This window comes from Ranitomeya imitator, chromosome 1 (assembly GCF_032444005.1).
Source record: "Ranitomeya imitator isolate aRanImi1 chromosome 1, aRanImi1.pri, whole genome shotgun sequence".
Classification (NCBI taxonomy): domain Eukaryota; kingdom Metazoa; phylum Chordata; class Amphibia; order Anura; family Dendrobatidae; genus Ranitomeya; species Ranitomeya imitator.
In genome coordinates, this window is record NC_091282.1 from 422699171 (window position 1) to 422715689 (window position 16519).

At 45.2% G+C, this 16519-nt stretch overlaps 1 protein-coding gene across 1 annotated transcript in view; it reads left to right on the forward strand.

Annotated features, from left to right (window-relative positions):
• TRPM6 (transient receptor potential cation channel subfamily M member 6) overlaps nt 1-16519 on the forward strand; it is a 314173-nt gene that overhangs the window by 130498 nt on the left and 167156 nt on the right. The window contains exons 15-18 of the mRNA XM_069763300.1: nt 101-247; nt 11520-11800; nt 14208-14436; nt 15546-15701. Of these exons, the coding sequence (XP_069619401.1) occupies nt 101-247; nt 11520-11800; nt 14208-14436; nt 15546-15701 (813 nt within the window). The remainder of the gene's footprint in view (nt 1-100; nt 248-11519; nt 11801-14207; nt 14437-15545; nt 15702-16519) is intronic.

The following is a 16519-nucleotide window of genomic DNA, read 5'->3' on the forward strand; positions in this document are numbered from 1 at the left end:
ACATAGCCTCAGTTTTTTTTATATGCAAACTATAAATAAGACACAGTTAGTTGCCAAGTAAATCCGTCTTTTTTTTCTCCTCCTTTTGATGTTCTGCCAGAGGACCCACAATTCCACGAACAGCTTGGCACGAAGTTTGTCTCATCTTTCAATAAGCCAGAACAGTCAGATGAACAGCAAGCTTGCTTCACCCGAGAATACCTTGCATTCACAGTTCTTCCGGACAGCACAGCCTTATAAGCGCAAGGTGATCCATCCAAGTTTTAGATCCAGTTTAATTGAAAATGTTCTGGTAGGATCAAGTTTCTAATTTAGCCTATGCACGTACTGGGCTGGAAATACTAATTTAGGGTATGATCTATGTCATTTATCTGTACGGGGCAGAAACATATACAATGAAATGACAGTGTTCTAAATGGACATCAGTCATCAGGTGTTTGCTATGTAATCCGAGAGCAGCATGATATAGGGACAGAGACCCTCATTCCAGTGATTTGTCACTTACTGGGCTGCTTGCTGAGTTTTTTTTTTTTAAATATGTGTTTTAACAGCTGGAAATGATCACAACAGGACTAGTTGTCTCGTGCCATGTAGTCCTCCTGTTCTGTGTAATTCTGCCCACAACTGTGATTAGCAGCTTTCTATCAATACACCGAGAGCTGCCAACCAGTGGTGTGGGTGGGGTCATACAGAGCTCAGCATTCAGAGAACTCTCAGAGCTGCGTCAGATACAAACGTGCTGGTATCAAAATAATATCAAGCAGCCCAGTAAGTGACACATAGCTGGGATAAGGGTCTCTCCTTCTACATTATGCTGCTCTCCGATTACATAACAAAAAGATGCTGACGGATTCCCTTTAATGCTAAATTTCATAGAGAAAGGCTCCTCTTTGCCGCTCATGTTGATTTCACAATACTATGCATAAATGATTTCACAATACAATTACACAGCATATTATATGTTACCTTCATAAGAAGAAACACTTCTCTACTGCAATTCCAAGAAGTTCACTGAACCATCAAGACTTCTACTATTGGGAGCCATTTTGGCACTAATATTTGGCAACGTCTGTTATTGCAACATGTAAAAGAAAGCGATTTACTATTTTGTTACTGTGTGTAGATGAAAATACACGACATTCCATCACATAACCAAACCAAGCTTGTGTATTAGTGAAAAAAGTGGTGTCTGGTGTAAATTACAGGAAGGGCAGCATCCAAAAAGGAAAACCACCTATGCCAAAACATGGTATCCATTCACAGACAGCTGATTCGGGGTATTTGCCCCTCATCAGTGTGGAGTAGGAAACTGGCTATTAGGAGCAATGCCTAGTAAAAGAACTATAAACATAAGGATGAATGACCTTGGGGAGATCAAAACATCCAACACCGCGGAGACACCATCACGTGTTTCTCAACGCAGTGATCCAGAACACTGCCCCCATCCCTTATGGGTAATATGTAAATTCATGCAGAAAAGCCACGGAGACACCATCATGTGTTTCTCAACGCAAGCAATAAATAGCCAGGTCTTTCACCGGGAAGAAACAACCACGGGAAGGGCAGCATCCAAAAAGGAAAACCACCTATGCCAAAACATGGTATCCTGTTGTGAATTCTGTTGTCGAACTCCCTCCTGTGGTCGTGAATGGTACTTCGGCGAGTTCTGTCTATGGGCTCCCTCTGGTGGCTGTGAGTGAAGCTGCTGCTTCTGAGGTTCCTTACACAGGTGACGTGGTTTATCCTTTGGTTGACTGCTCTATTTAACTCCTCTCAGATCGTTACTCCATGCCAGCTGTCAATGTTTTTGCATTGGTTCAGTTCACTCCTGGATCTCTCTGGTGACCTGCCTTCTCCTGCAGAAGCTAAGTTCCTGATAGTCATTATTTGTTCATTGTTTTCTTGTCCAGCTGATTTTTATGATTTTGTCTTGCTAGCTGGAAGCTCTGGGATGCAGAGTGGCACCTCCGCACCGTGAGTCGGTGCGGAGGTCTTTTTTGCACACTCTGCATGGTCTTTTGTAGGTTTTTGTGCTGATCGCAAAGTTACCTTTCCTATCCTCTGTCTATTTAGTAAGTCTGGCCTCCCTTTGCTGAAACCTGTTTCATTTCTGCGTTTGTGACTTTCATCTTTACTCACAGTCAATATATGTGGGGGGCTTCCTTTACCTTTGGGGAATTTCTCTGAGGCAAGGTAGGCTTTATTTTCTATCTCTAGGGCTAGATAGTTCTTAGGCTGAGACGAGGCGCCTAGGTCTGGTCAGGAGCGCTCCACGGCTATTTCTAGTGTGTGTGATAGGATTAGGGCTTGCGGTCAGCAGAGCTCCCACATCCCAGAGCTCGTCCTGTATGAGGTTTAACTATCAGGTCATTCCTGGTGCTCCTAACCACCAGGTCATAACAGTATCCATTCACAGATGGCTGTTGCGGGTACTATTTGCCCCTCATCAGTGTGGAGTAGGAAACTGGCTATTAGGAGCAGTGCCTAGTAAAAGGACTATAACATAAGGATGAATGACCTCTGGGAGATCAAAACATCCAACACCGCGGCGACACCATCACGTGTTTCTCAACGCAGTGATCCAGAACACTGCCCCCATCCCTTCCACTGCCCCCTGTATTGTGTGTTACGTGCTGATGGCTAAGTCGGGCGCTAGATAGCAATCATCCACCTTCCGCGAGCAGTCATACAATAGGGAGGGGATTTTAAAGAGCGACTTTCACTCACAACACACACGTTTACAAATGTACACTAGCGCATGGCCGTGCGGTCATGCGAAGCTTATATAGCTGCAGCACGTTCAGGACCTTCCAATAAAGGGCCAATGGGAAGCTGCCACAGAAGTTTAGCACCTTCAAGACCTTCCTGGAGGACCAATGGGAACCGCTGCAGCATCTGAGCATGTGACCCTCGATCTCCAATGGGAGATCTCATCCTGGACATGCTCAGAAGGGAAAAAGCAGGACTTAGTCCCAAAAGCATCTGCTCGCCGCTGCCCAGCACTGGCTTCAATGGCAGAAGCAGGAAAAGCAGCAGTAATCCTATGCACAGAGTGAGACTGAGCAAGACGCTGGGAACGACGTCTTTGCTGAGCAGACTCCACTGCGGCTGGAGAAGAATGGGAGAGCGCAGCAGAGATGGTTCGAGATTACCCCTGTGCAGAGGCGGGAACTCGACACCTAACATTACCCCCCTCCTAGGGCCCCCCCTCCTTGGACCTTGCTACACTCAAAGGCAGCAATGAGCTGTGGAGCTCAAATGTATTCAGCAGGCTCCCAGGACCTGTCCTCTGGGCCATAACTCTTCCAATCCACCAAATAGAATTTTTTGCCATGCACCACCTTGCACCCCAAAATAGCGTTCATCTCTTAATCGTTCGTAGACGAACCCGATGTCCCGGCAGATGACTCGGAAAACCGGGACATGTATACGGGTTTCAAGAGGGACACATGAAAGGTGTCGGTGATACCCAAGCGTGGAGGAAGGGCCAGATGGTAGACCACAGGGTTAACCTGTTCGAAGGACCTTGAATGGACCCAATTATCGAGGTGCAAACTTAGTGGACTCATCACGCAGCCTGATGTTACGGGCGGAGAGCCACACTAAGTCTCCAGGAGCAAATGTCGGAGCTGGACGCTGATGAGCATCGGCGGAGGACCTCATTCTCTCCTTGGAGGCCCGAATGGCATCCTGAGTGCGGTCCCAAATGTCCCGTGCATCCACAGCCCAGTCTGCCACCTTGGAGTCGGCGGAAGACACAGGCATGGGCACAGGGACACGCGGATGCTGGCCGTAATTTAGGAGGAATGGAGTCTGACCGGTGGAGTCGGCTACGGCATTGTTAAGCGCAAACTCTGCCCACGGTAGCAAGGATGCCCAGTCATCCTGCCTGGCAGAAACAAAATGTCGTAATATGTGACCAACGTCTGGTTGGCCCTCTCTACCAACCCATTCGTCTCGGGATGATATGCCGAAGAGAGATTCAACTCCATACTGAGTAGACGACAAAGCTCTCTCCAGAATCGAGATGCAAACTGGGGACCCCGGTCACTAACAATTTTGTCTGGCATACCGTGTAGGCGAAAAATATGTTTGATGAACAACACAGCCAGAGCCCGTGCAGAAGGTAGCTGTGGAAGAGGCACCAAGTGCACCATTTTGGAAAAATGGTCGGTGATCACCCAGATAATGGTGCAGTTACGAGACTTGGGTAAGCCGACTACAAAGTCTATCCCGACCATCTCCCAGGGCCTGTCTGCCACCGGCAGAGGGTAAAGCAAACCAGCTGGCTGTTGCCGAGGGGACTTGTTCTTGGCGCAAGAGACACACGCCCGAACATATTCTGCGATATCACGAGCCATATGCGGCCACCAGTATGTCCTCGCTAGTAACTCAGATGTCCTTTTGGAACCAAAATGTCCACCCACCCTGGACGCGTGTGCCCAAGAGAACCTCCGGTCGCAAACTGGATGGTACAAAAGTCTTGCCCGGAGGCACAGACTCTAGCGAAACCGGGACCACAGTTCTCAAGCTCTTAGTGGGGACAATAAGTCGAGGCTCCTCTTCCTCCTCCACAGATGACACAACAGAGCGAGAGAGAGCGTCGGCCCGAATGTTCTTCTCCCCAGAAAGAAAATGGAGGGTGAAATGGAACCGGGAGAAGAACAAGGACCATCTGGCCTGGCGAGAATTTAACCGCTGGGCTGTCTGCAGGTACACCAAATTTTTATGATCTGTGAAGACTTGGAAGGGAAACGAGCTCCCTCCAAGAGATGTCTCCACTCCGAGAAAGCCAACTTCCTGGTTAGCAACTCCCTGTCCCCGATGGAATAATTCCTCTCTGCTGGTGAGAAGGTCTTAGAAAAGAAGAAGCAAGGATGCTTCCGACCTTGAACATCCTTTTGGAAGAGGACTGCTCCAGCACCAACAGATGAGGCATCCACCTCCATGATAAATGGCTTATCTACATCGGGGCGATGTAGGATGGGAGCGCCAGCGAAGTGTGACTTTATGGAGTTAAAGGCCTTGGAGACCTCCTCAGACCACAATTTGGGATTTGCCCCTTCTTGGTGAGGGCAACCAAGGGAGCTACCAAAGTTGAGAAATGCGGAATGAACTGGCGATAATAATTAATGAACCCCATAAAGCGCTGCACCGCTTTAAGAGAATGGGGTTCCTGCCAGTCCATCACAGCCTGTAGTTTGGCAGGATCCATAGCCAATCCCTGGGCAGAGATGATATAGCCTAGGAAAGGTAAGGACTCCTGCTCGAACATACACTTCTCCAACTTGGCATAGAGGGAGTTTGCCTGTAGGAGGTCGAAGACTTTGCAAACATCTCTCCGGTGGAAGTCAATATCTGAAGAGTAGATGAGAATATCATCCAGACAGACTACGACCGAGGTGGAGAGCATATCCCGGAAGATGTCGTTCACAAAGTCTTGGAAAACGGCTGGGGCATTACAGAGCCCGAAGGGCATCACCAGATATTCATAGTGCCAATCCCTGGTGTTAAAAGCCGTCTTCCATTCGTCCCCCTCACGGATGCGAATCAGGTTGTAAGCACCCCGCAGATCTAATTTAATAAATACGCTTGCTCCCCGAAGCCTATCAAAGAGCTCAGATATCAAGGGCAAAGGATATTTATTCTTAACGGTGATGGCGTTAAGACCCCTGTAGTCTATGCATAGACACAATTCCCCATTCTTCTTCTGCACGAAGAAGAACCCTGCCCCAGCAGGTGACACTGACTTCCTAATGAATCCTCTTGCCAGATTTTCCTGGATGTACTGTGACATTGCCTCCGTCTCCGGGAGAGATAACGGATAAACTCGACCCCGGGGAGGCTCAGCACCAGGCAAGAGATCAATAGGACAGTCATAGGGGCGATGGGGTGGAAGGGTCTCTGCTGCCTTTTTGGAGAACACGTCTGCATAAGACCAATATTGCTTGGGGAGAGAGGATAAATCTGCGGGTACCTCTGTAGTAGCAATCTGAACGCACTCCCTCTGACACCTACCCCCACAAGATTCACCCCATCCCAGAATTCTGCCTGAGGACCACTCGATATGAGGAGAGTGGTACCGTAGCCAAGGTATTCCCAACAGGACCTTATCAATTCCCTCAGGAATGACGAGCAGAGATATAATCTCCTGATGGGATGGCGACATGGACAGAGTAAAAGGGATGGTCTGGTGTGGTATCTGTGAGGGCAGTGTCGACCCATTCACCACTCGTACCGTTACTGGTTGAGCTAGCATAACTAGGGGTATTGCGTGACGTTGGGCGAAGGCAGAATACATAAAATTGCCCTCTGCCCCAGAATCCACGCAGAGCTCTACCGAGTGGGAGGATGAGCCTATAATAATTGTCCCCTTAAAGGACAATTTGGAGGCAAACGTCGCCGTGTTTAGTGTACCTCCACCCACTACCACTAGACGCTGACGTTTCCTCGACCGCTAGGGTCATCTGGTGGCAAGATGTCCTGACTGCTGGCAAACATGACAAACCTTGATTGCACAAGCGGTCCGGGACTTGGATCCCGCTCGTGACACTTCCATGGCCTCATGTGACTCAGGAACCAGGACTGGAGATTCCAGAGGTTTGGCGAAGGTAGGAGCCAGCCGAAACCTCTGCCTACACTGGGCATGTTCTAACCTCCGCTCGTTAAAATGGAGGTCAATACGAGTAGGGACAGTTATTAACTCCTCCAGTGTGGCAGGAATCTCCCTAGTGGCCAGAGCGTCCTTCACGTCATTAGCCAGCCCCTTCCAAAATATGGGGATAAGGGCTTTATCCGACCACTCCAGCTCAGAAGCTAAATTGCGGAAGTGGAAGGAAAAATGGCTGACCAAGGACTCACCCTGAGTTAATGCCAGCAGTTGGAGCGCAGTATCATGGGTGACTTGAGGTCCTAAAAAGACCTGTTTCAGAGTGCTCAGGAACAGCGGAGCACTCTGCACCACATGATCGCCACGCCCCCACAGTGGCGTAGCCCATTCCAACGCCCTGTCCGACAAGAGAGACACAATAAATCCCACCTTAGCCCGCTCTGTGGGAAAACGTGCAGCCAGGAGCTCGAGGTGAATAGAGCACTGACTCACGAATCCCCTACAAGATTTGCTATCTCCAGAAAATTTTTCTGGCAGCGGGAGGCGAGATAATGTCGGAACAGGGGTGGCAGTGGACAAGGTTGCTGCAGCCACGCTAGCAGCCTGTACAGCAACTGCGGTAACATCCACAGCTGAGGTTGAGCTCTCGAGAGCCGCCAACCTACCCTCCAGCTGCTGGATATACCGCAAGGATTGCTGTATGTCCGTCATTACTAGCCAGAACCTGGCGCTAGTGTAATGTTAGGGCTAGCGGAACGCACCAAATAATAAGACCGATAGAGTAAGGTGCGTTCGCAGCCCGGGGTCCACTGTGCAGAGATGGAACCTGCTGCCAAGTAATAACGGACTATATGGCGGTACAATGTGAATACATTCTCGGGTTAACTTCACCCTGTGTGAAGGAAGCGAACCCTGTTGCATCACAGGGCCGCGGTACCGCACCAAGAGCGCAAGCAAGGAGTCTCGGAACTCGATCCCAAGACACAGGATTTGAGTTCATATAGACCTCATGCGCTCGACGCCGCAGCTGGGGTGTCAGAGTGACAGAAATAATAATAATAAAGATGCACGAGCGTGCGTGCGGTGCCGCACTGGCGGACGCAACTAACCACCCAGACTTGGGTCAGGAAAGCACTGTGAAAGCACACGGCGCCGCACTGGCGGTCACAGCAATTAGACGCTGTATTGTGTGTTACGTGCTGATGGCTAAGTCGAGCGCTAGATAGCAGTCATCCACCTTCCGCGAGCAGTCATACAATAGGGAGGGGATTTTAAAGAACGACTTTCACTCACAACACACACGTTTACAAATGTACACTAGCGCATGGCCGTGCGGTCATGCGAAGCTTATATAGCTGCAGCACGTTCAGGACCTTCCAATAAAGGGCCAATGGGAAGCTGCCACAGAAGTTTAGCACCTTCAAGACCTTCCTGGAGGACCAATGGGAACCGCTGCAGCATCTGAGCATGTGACCCTCGATCTCCAATGGGAGATCTCATCCTGGACATGCTCAGAAGGGAAAAAGCAGGACTTAGTCCCAAAAGCATCTGCTCGCCGCTGCCCAGCGCTGGCTTCAATGGCAGAAGCAGGAAAAGCAGCAGTAATCCTATGCACAGAGTGAGACTGAGCAAGATGCTGGGAACGACGTCTTCGCTGAGCAGACTCCACTGCGGCTGGAGAAGAATGGGAGACCGCAGCAGAGATGGTTCGAGATTCCCTCTGTGCAGAGGCGGGAACTTAACACTACTGGTCTCGGAAAATGGCGTCCTGAGTAAATCTTTTTTTTTTTTTCTTTCAAACTTTGGATTTTTTTTTCGCCAGTCACGGTAAATAAAAAATATCCTACACATGTATGTGCGTACTCGTTCTGACCTGGGGAATCATAATGGCAGGTCATTTTAGCATTTAGTGAACATGGTAAAAAAAAAAAATTGTGTAATTGCACTTTTTTTTGCATTTCACAGATATTTGGAATTTTTTTTTTCAGCATTTAAAAGTGCACTATATAGTAAAATCAATGATGTCATTCAAAAGTACAACTTGTCCTGCAAAAAAAAATGCTATGTTGATGGAAAAAATAAAATACGGTAGTAATTGCTCTGCGAAGAAGGGGAGCAACAAACATAAAATCACAAAGTGGTGTAGGAGTCAAAAAGTGGAATGTATCGGTTTTATAGAATAAGGCTGGTGTCACACATCCATTTTTTTTTCTTTTGCTTTCTAGAAAAACTGTTTGTTTGTTTTTTTTCATGTAATTTAGTGATGTATCCAATATTTGGTACTTGTGTTCATTTTTACCATCATTGTTTCATATGCAAAAACAAATCCGTAATTTGCAGTTTATAAGATGCACCAGATTATAAGACGTACCCCAAAATTTGGAGGAGAGAAATATGAAAAAAAAATGTATTTTTAATAAAATCTTGGTGCTTCTTACAATCCAGGTGTCTTATTGCTTACCGGGGGTGGTGGCTGCGGTGAAGCGGGGTCCCAGGGTCGCTGCTGGTGTTCGGTGGTGCAGGCCGCAGTGCAACAGGGTCACTGCAGTTGGAGGCAAGAGCGGTGCTACGAGTGTCCGGTGGTGCGGGGGCTCTGCCGACATTTTGTGAAAGCCCAGAGCCCCCGTACTGTTTACTATGCAGTGGACTCTGGGAAAATGGCTGCAGGGGCGACACATGCACAGATGGAGATCTTGGTGCCGAGAGCTTCATCTGCACCACATCCGCTGACGTTTTCTTGGAGACATCGCCTAGAGGTAGGCGTGGGTGGATCTTCATAGAAGCACCATATGCCGCCACAGGGCTACCGCTCGCCACCGTACTACCACCACTGCTTGCAGCCGCACCACCGCAGGGCCTCCGCTTGCCACCGTACCACCACCGCACACTGAAGGACCACAGCAACACCCCCAGCTTCGGGCCCGCAGCATTGACCCCTCGGTAAGATCAGTGTTTGGTTTATAAGAAGCACCCCCATTTTCCCCTTAATTTTGGGGATGATAAAAGTGTGTCTTATAATCCGAAAAATACAGTATGTCAAATTTCCAAGCTTCTCCTACCTAAAAACTGTAAAATAGTCAGTGTGTCACTGGAGTGCTGTCCATTTTTTTCACAGAGCCATTAACTTGAAAGGGTGCTTTTGATCTGCAAATCAGACCTGTCCAAATGTGGTCTGTCTTTTTTGTTCAGATGCCCAGATAAAAAAGACATGTGAACAGTACCTTAGAATGTAATATGTACCTGTCCTATCCATCAATAACACTGATGGAACAGATACAAGAAAACGTATGTGTGGATGGCGGCATGCGGACAGGGACAGCTATTTCACAAACACACGGGTTCAGATGTTACAGTATAATGATTTGATTGGGAACTTTTTTCCCTTGGTTTTCCTGAACGGACAGTCTGTACAGATGACACACTGCCTACTTTAAGAGTAAAGAAATATAAATGTGAACAGCCAGATTGTTGCGTAAAAACTGTCATCAATATGAGAACAGTCATAACTCCTGAAATATCCAGGTCAAGTATACAGCTAAGTAGCAGTTTCAGGTTTGTAACTGCCTGTAATCCAGTTTACCAGGTCAAGCTGAACTCTTAAATATGTTGTAATCGGAGATACTTATCCAAATTAACCAAACCAGTTATAAAGATATTGATTTATTAGACAGTGTGCCAAGGTGCACCATGAGCCTGAACAACCTGAAATTTCACAATCGGACATCATTCACTGTAGCAAGATTTGAGCCACTACTTGTACACGCACATGTTACATTTTGCTTCAGGAAAAATGATTCATAGAAAACCTGCGTTTTTGTGTTGCATTTTTTACTGCGGTTTTTTTTCACCTTTCATCAGAATGAGTGAAAAATGTAGCAAATAATTGACATGCAACATGTAGGTGAGACAGTAAATTGCTGCATTTTTCCTGGCAGGAACATATTGTCACGGGTATGTTAGAGGCTGCAGAGAGCCGCACTGCATCTCGCTGCAGATGGTCTCAGCGGTTGGCTTTGCAGACTCTTTCCTAGTCCTTCTTATTTAAGGACCCATTGGCAACCTTCCCCAGCTCTAATTGGGCAGGAGTGTTTATAATTCCCAGCTTGCTGCTGGGAGTTGCAGGTGATACTTCCATTTCTATTTCCCTGTTGCGGCTTTGAGCTATAGCAGTCGGCTATCTTCCTCTTTGGTGTTTAGAGGACATCTGTGTTTCTCTCTGAGTCTACTCAAGCTAATTTTTCCCCTTGTTTGTGTATCCCATCTGTCTTTAGTCATTGTGAGGATTGAGGAGTGCTCATCCTGTCCTATCCCATAGAGGGCTTATCGTGAGGGTAAGGCAGTGGTTAGGTAACATGCACGGCGATAGGTGCGGAACCTATATAGGGACACTTAGGGCAGACAGTGTGTTGTTAGATCTGCCTAGGGGTCTCCAATCCCCCCTTCTCTAGTGTTGGGTTCCCTACCCCTTATCCCTTCCCGTTGCACTTAGTCTTTCTTACACTGTGCATGACATACAGTATATACAAAAAACATGGGAAAAATTCAATGTGTGGACATATAAAATTACATCAGAAAAAAGTTTATGCAGATTATTTTCTATACATAACTTGTCAACATGCTAAATTGTGGTGTATCATTAGGAAAAATACGTGAAAGATACAGAAATGTATTATCATCCTATTTAGAAGCGCAAGCAAAGGAATTTTCCAGCACCAGCAGTCGTAAAATCTTGATTTAAATTTATGAAATATCCATATACACATTCCGAACAAAGACACAATAGTACACCATCTGCTGTGTTTCGGATCTCTGGTGATCCTTAGTCGTAGTCTAAGATTAGATCTATTTATATGTATTAATCTTGTGAGATTCTCATGTAGGATGATTAAACAGTATATTTTCTTTAAAGGAGAAAACTACAAACACTTTGAAATCAAAGAAGAAACCCAAGGATGAGATGAGTTCCCAAGAGGACCCTGACCTAGCTGGTTTTGTTTATCCTTACAATGACCTCTTGGTTTGGGCAGTCCTAATGAAGAGACAGAATATGGCTATGTTTTTCTGGCAGCATGGAGAAGGCACTATGGTGAAGGCGGTAATTGCCTGTAAACTCTACAGAGCCATGGCACACGAGGCAAAGCAGAGCAACATGGTGGATGACACCTCAGAAGAGCTTAAGAAATACTCAAAGTACGTCCTCTAAAAGGAAGATTTACTGCCTTAGGATAGATGAAGTTGTCTTCTGAAGATAACTCCTGTCTATATGCCTTAATGGGGCATATACAGGTCCTTCTCAAAAAATTAGCATATAGTGTTAAATTTCATTATTTACCATAATGTAATGATTACAATTAAACTTTCATATATTATAGATTCATTATCCACAAACTGAAATTTGTCAGGTCTTTTATTGTTTTAATACTGATGATTTTGGCATACAACTCCTGATAACCCAAAAAACCTGTCTCAATAAATTAGCATATTTCACCCATCCAATCAAATAAAAGTGTTTTTTAATAACAAACAAAAAAACCAACAAATAATAATGTTCAGTTATGCACTCAATACTTGGTCGGGAATCCTTTGGCAGAAATGACTGCTTCAATGCGGCGTGGCATGGAGGCAATCAGCCTGTGACACTGCTGAGATGTTATGGAGGCCCAGGATGCTTCAATAGCGGCCTTAAGCTCATCCAGAGTGTTGGGTCTTGCGTCTCTCAACTTTCTCTTCACAATATTCCACAGATTCTCTATGGGGTTCAGGTCAGGAGAGTTGGCAGGCCAATTGAGCACAGTAATACCATGGTCAGTAAACCATTTACCAGTGGTTTTGGCACTGTGAGCAGGTGCCAGGTCGTGCTGAAAAATGAAATCTTCATCTCCATAAAGCATTTCAGCCGATGGAAGCATGAAGTGCTCCAAAATCTCCTGATAGCTAGCTGCATTGACCCTGCCCTTGATGAAACACAGTGGACCAACACCAGCAGCTGACATGGCACCCCACACCATCACTGACTGTGGGTACTTGACACTGGACTTCAGGCATTTTGGCATTTCCTTCTCCCCAGTCTTCCTCCAGACTCTGGCACCTTGATTTCCGAATGACATGCAAAATTTGCTTTCATCAGAAAAAAGTACTTGGGACCACTTAGCAACAGTCCAGTGCTGCTTCTCTGTAGCCCAGGTCAGGCGCCTCTGCCGCTGTTTATGGTTCAAAAGTGGCTTTACCTGGGGAATGCGGCACCTGTAGCCCATTTCCTGCACACGCCTGTGCACGGTGGCTCTGGATGTTTCCACACCAGACTCAGTCCACTGCTTCCTCAGGTTCCCCAAGGTCTGGAATCGGTCCTTCTCCACAATCTTCCTCAGGGTCCGGTCTCCTCTTCTCGTTGTACAGCGTTTTCTGCCACATTGTTTCCTTCCAACAGACTTACCATTGAGGTGCCTTGATACAGCACTCTGGGAACAGCCTATTTGTTGAGAAATTTCTTTCTGGGTCTTACCCTCTTGCTTGAGGGTGTCAATGATGGCCTTCTTGACATCTGTCAGGTCGCTAGTCTTACCCATGATGGGGGTTTTGAGTAATGAACCAGGCAGGGAGTTTATAAAAGCCTCAGGTATCTTTTGCATGTGTTTAGAGTTAATTAGTTGATTCAGAAGATTAGGGTAATAGGTCGTTTAGAGCAGAGGTCCCCAACTCCAGTCCTCAAGGCCCACCAAGAGGTCATGTTTTCAGGATTTCCTTAGTCTTGCCCAGGTAATAATTGCATCACCTGTGCAATGCAAAGGAAATCCTGAAAACATGACCTGTTGGTGGGCCTTGAGGACTGGAGTTGGGGACCTCTGGTTTAGAGAACCTTTTCTTGATATGCTAATTTATTGAGACAGGTTTTTTGGGTTATCAGGAGTTGTATGCCAAAATCATCAGTATTAAAACAATAAAAGACCTGACAAATTTCAGTTGGTGGATAATGAATCTATAATATATGAAAGTTTAATTGTAATCATTACATTATGGTAAATAATGAAATTTAACACTATATGCTAATTTTTTGAGAAGGACCTGTAAATGGTAAGAAGTAGGGTCCCCTGGTAGAGACTCCTCTTGATGTGCCAAAGCGGAGGGTCACTCTTGTGGACCTGATCTCCCATTGTTTTCTTTGCTGTACTCAGAAGTGTAAGCATGTGTCATACAACATTTCTGCTTTGACGATATTCATCATGATCTAGGCACAAGGCATAGATTGTTTTGACTCTGCAGCTTTCCTAGAAACAGTTCAGTAATTTTGTTGTTTTTTAAAAACAATTTTGCAAGATCTGTCAGATTTCTATTAACTTCTGATTTTGTTTTAAATACTTAGTTTAAAAGAACAATCCAGAAAAAAACTAAAAAAAAAATGACACTTTGTCTGAAAGGAAGGTGCTCACTTTCATCCTTTAAGTGGTCTATGTCATTGATCCATGGGGTTGTAGTATTTTTTCTTATACAGGTTCTCTGGCAAATTATTTTATGTAAATGGTTAAGATGATAGCATTTGAAGTTATACATATGTGAATGTCTTGAAATTGGAATTTTTTTTTTTTGCTTGTTTGCTCAGAGAATTTGGCCAGCTCGCACTGGACCTCCTAGGAAATGCTTTCAAACTCAATGAGCAAATGGCAATGAAACTTCTGACATATGAGCTAACGAACTGGAGTAACTCAACGTGTCTAAAACTGGCAGTGTCCTCTTCGCTGCGCGCCTTTCTGTCCCACACGTGCACACAGATGCTGCTGACAGATATGTGGATGGGCTGCTTGAAGATGAGGAGGAACTCTTGGCTCAAGGTGTAGTTTTACAGTAATCAAATGATTTCATTGTAATATCCAAGCATATTCTAAAATCTAGACCTTCACGTTTCTATTCGAACATATCTAAAGGGTCATGCTGATTGTTAGGCTATGTGCACACGTTCAGGATTTCTCGCAGAAAATTCCTGAGAAAAACCGGACATTTTCTGCAAGAAATCCGCAAGAAAACCGCATGCGTTTTTGCCGCGGTTTTGACGCGTTTTTGCCGCGGTTTTTTCTGGACACTTCCCAATGTATTTTGTAGTGGGAAATCCGGAAAAAAAAATGCAAAATTAATGAACATGCTGCGTTTTTTACCGCGATGCATTTTTTTCGCGAAAAAAAACGCATCATGTGCACAAAACGTGCGGAATTCAATATAAATGATGCAATGCTTATTGTATGCGTTTTTTTGCGGTTTTATAGCGTTTTTATCGGGAAAAACGCGAAAAAACCGCAACGTGTGCACACAGCCTAAGGGTTCAACTCTCTGTTAACCGCTTGGATACGCATCGGCACAGGGTGTTTTATATTAAAACAGCATAAAGTTTATTGCCCATCATAAACTTTACAGCTGCAAAATGAAAATAGCTTTTCCACAGTACAAATGAATAACATAAACAGTCCTTTCTTCAGGCACAATGAAGCAACGTAAATATAGCAGCTTCACCAATCTCCGTATTCCCGGCAGTATCCGCTCCAGCAGTTTAAACGCATTCACCAGACAAACATGCCTCTGTTCAGCTCCAGTCCAAAGTTCATTCTGCTGAGCTAACCCAGCTGCTGTTATTATGCCTGTAAGATACGATCTTTCCCAGCCAGACTCTTTTGGTTGTTCCTGCATCCCCGACCTAAAATCCAGTCAAGGTTACTCTTTCAGTAACCTTGTTTTACTGGTACATCCAGCCACCTCGGTAACCATGTAGATGAAATACATGAAAGGTTATTTTTCCAAAAAGAAATTAAGAACCTGTTGCCGCAATTTAAAAAAAAAAAAAATTCTGTTGAAGTAAATGGTTACACTGAGGAATATTATGAATTGTAATTCTTAGCTATTTGCTTTAGAACCTCTACTGATGACTGTGGTACCACATTCTCTCCTAAAGGTTATTTTGGGAATTATCTTGCCACCCTGCATCTTGATGTTGGAGTTTAAAACTAAGGCAGAAATGTCACATGTACCTCAGGCTCAGGATTTTCACCAGTTTGCCAGGTTTTATGTAGATACCCCGTCTCCTAATTTGAGGACTGAGCATGCAGTGGTGAGTATTGCTTTTCTTTTTAGTTACTGTAACATTACATGAATATATAGCATATGGTGTATGATAAACATCTGTATGCGACTTTAATAAACAGCCCCCTAACATTTTGTAATACTTACGCAAACTGTACATTATGGGGTTACCTGACCTTTGGGACCCCTACCAATCCATCTGGGCTTTCGCGCTGCTTCAACTCTCTGTCCCCTTCATATTTTTTCCTTGTACAGTTGTGCACTTGGCAATCCAAGCCAACCCAACACATTCTCTTAAAAAGAGCAGCACTGTGCTGGATTCCCAGGAATGCCCCCTTGCAAGTAAAAACTGTGAAGGGGATGGAGACTGTGGCCCATTATTCTTCAATATTGGTGGGGTTCCCAGATCTCATCATTAAATGATGGCATGTTTTAATTATATGTTTTCACCCACAGTGGAATGGGACTAACTTTTTAAAGAATTACGTAATTAGCATAAACTTTTGTATCTATCCAGATGAATTAAAATGAATTCCTTACTGCCATTAACAATACATTCTTAATTGAACAGTACCACAAATTAGCCTCATTGTGTTAGGAGTAACCATCAATCTAGCCATATGGAAATATTGAATATTACTCCATAACCACCAGGAATATTATAATATCTAAACTACTTAGGATGTTACATATGATGACTTACCAATTGACACCTCCTCAACCCCCGAGATTAAAAAGTGTGATGTAAGAAGTTGATAAAGTGACTATAAAGGTGACAAGGGGGCAATTTGACATCTCCATCATAGTCACCATAAAAGTGAAGGCAAAATACCCCAGCCTCCATTC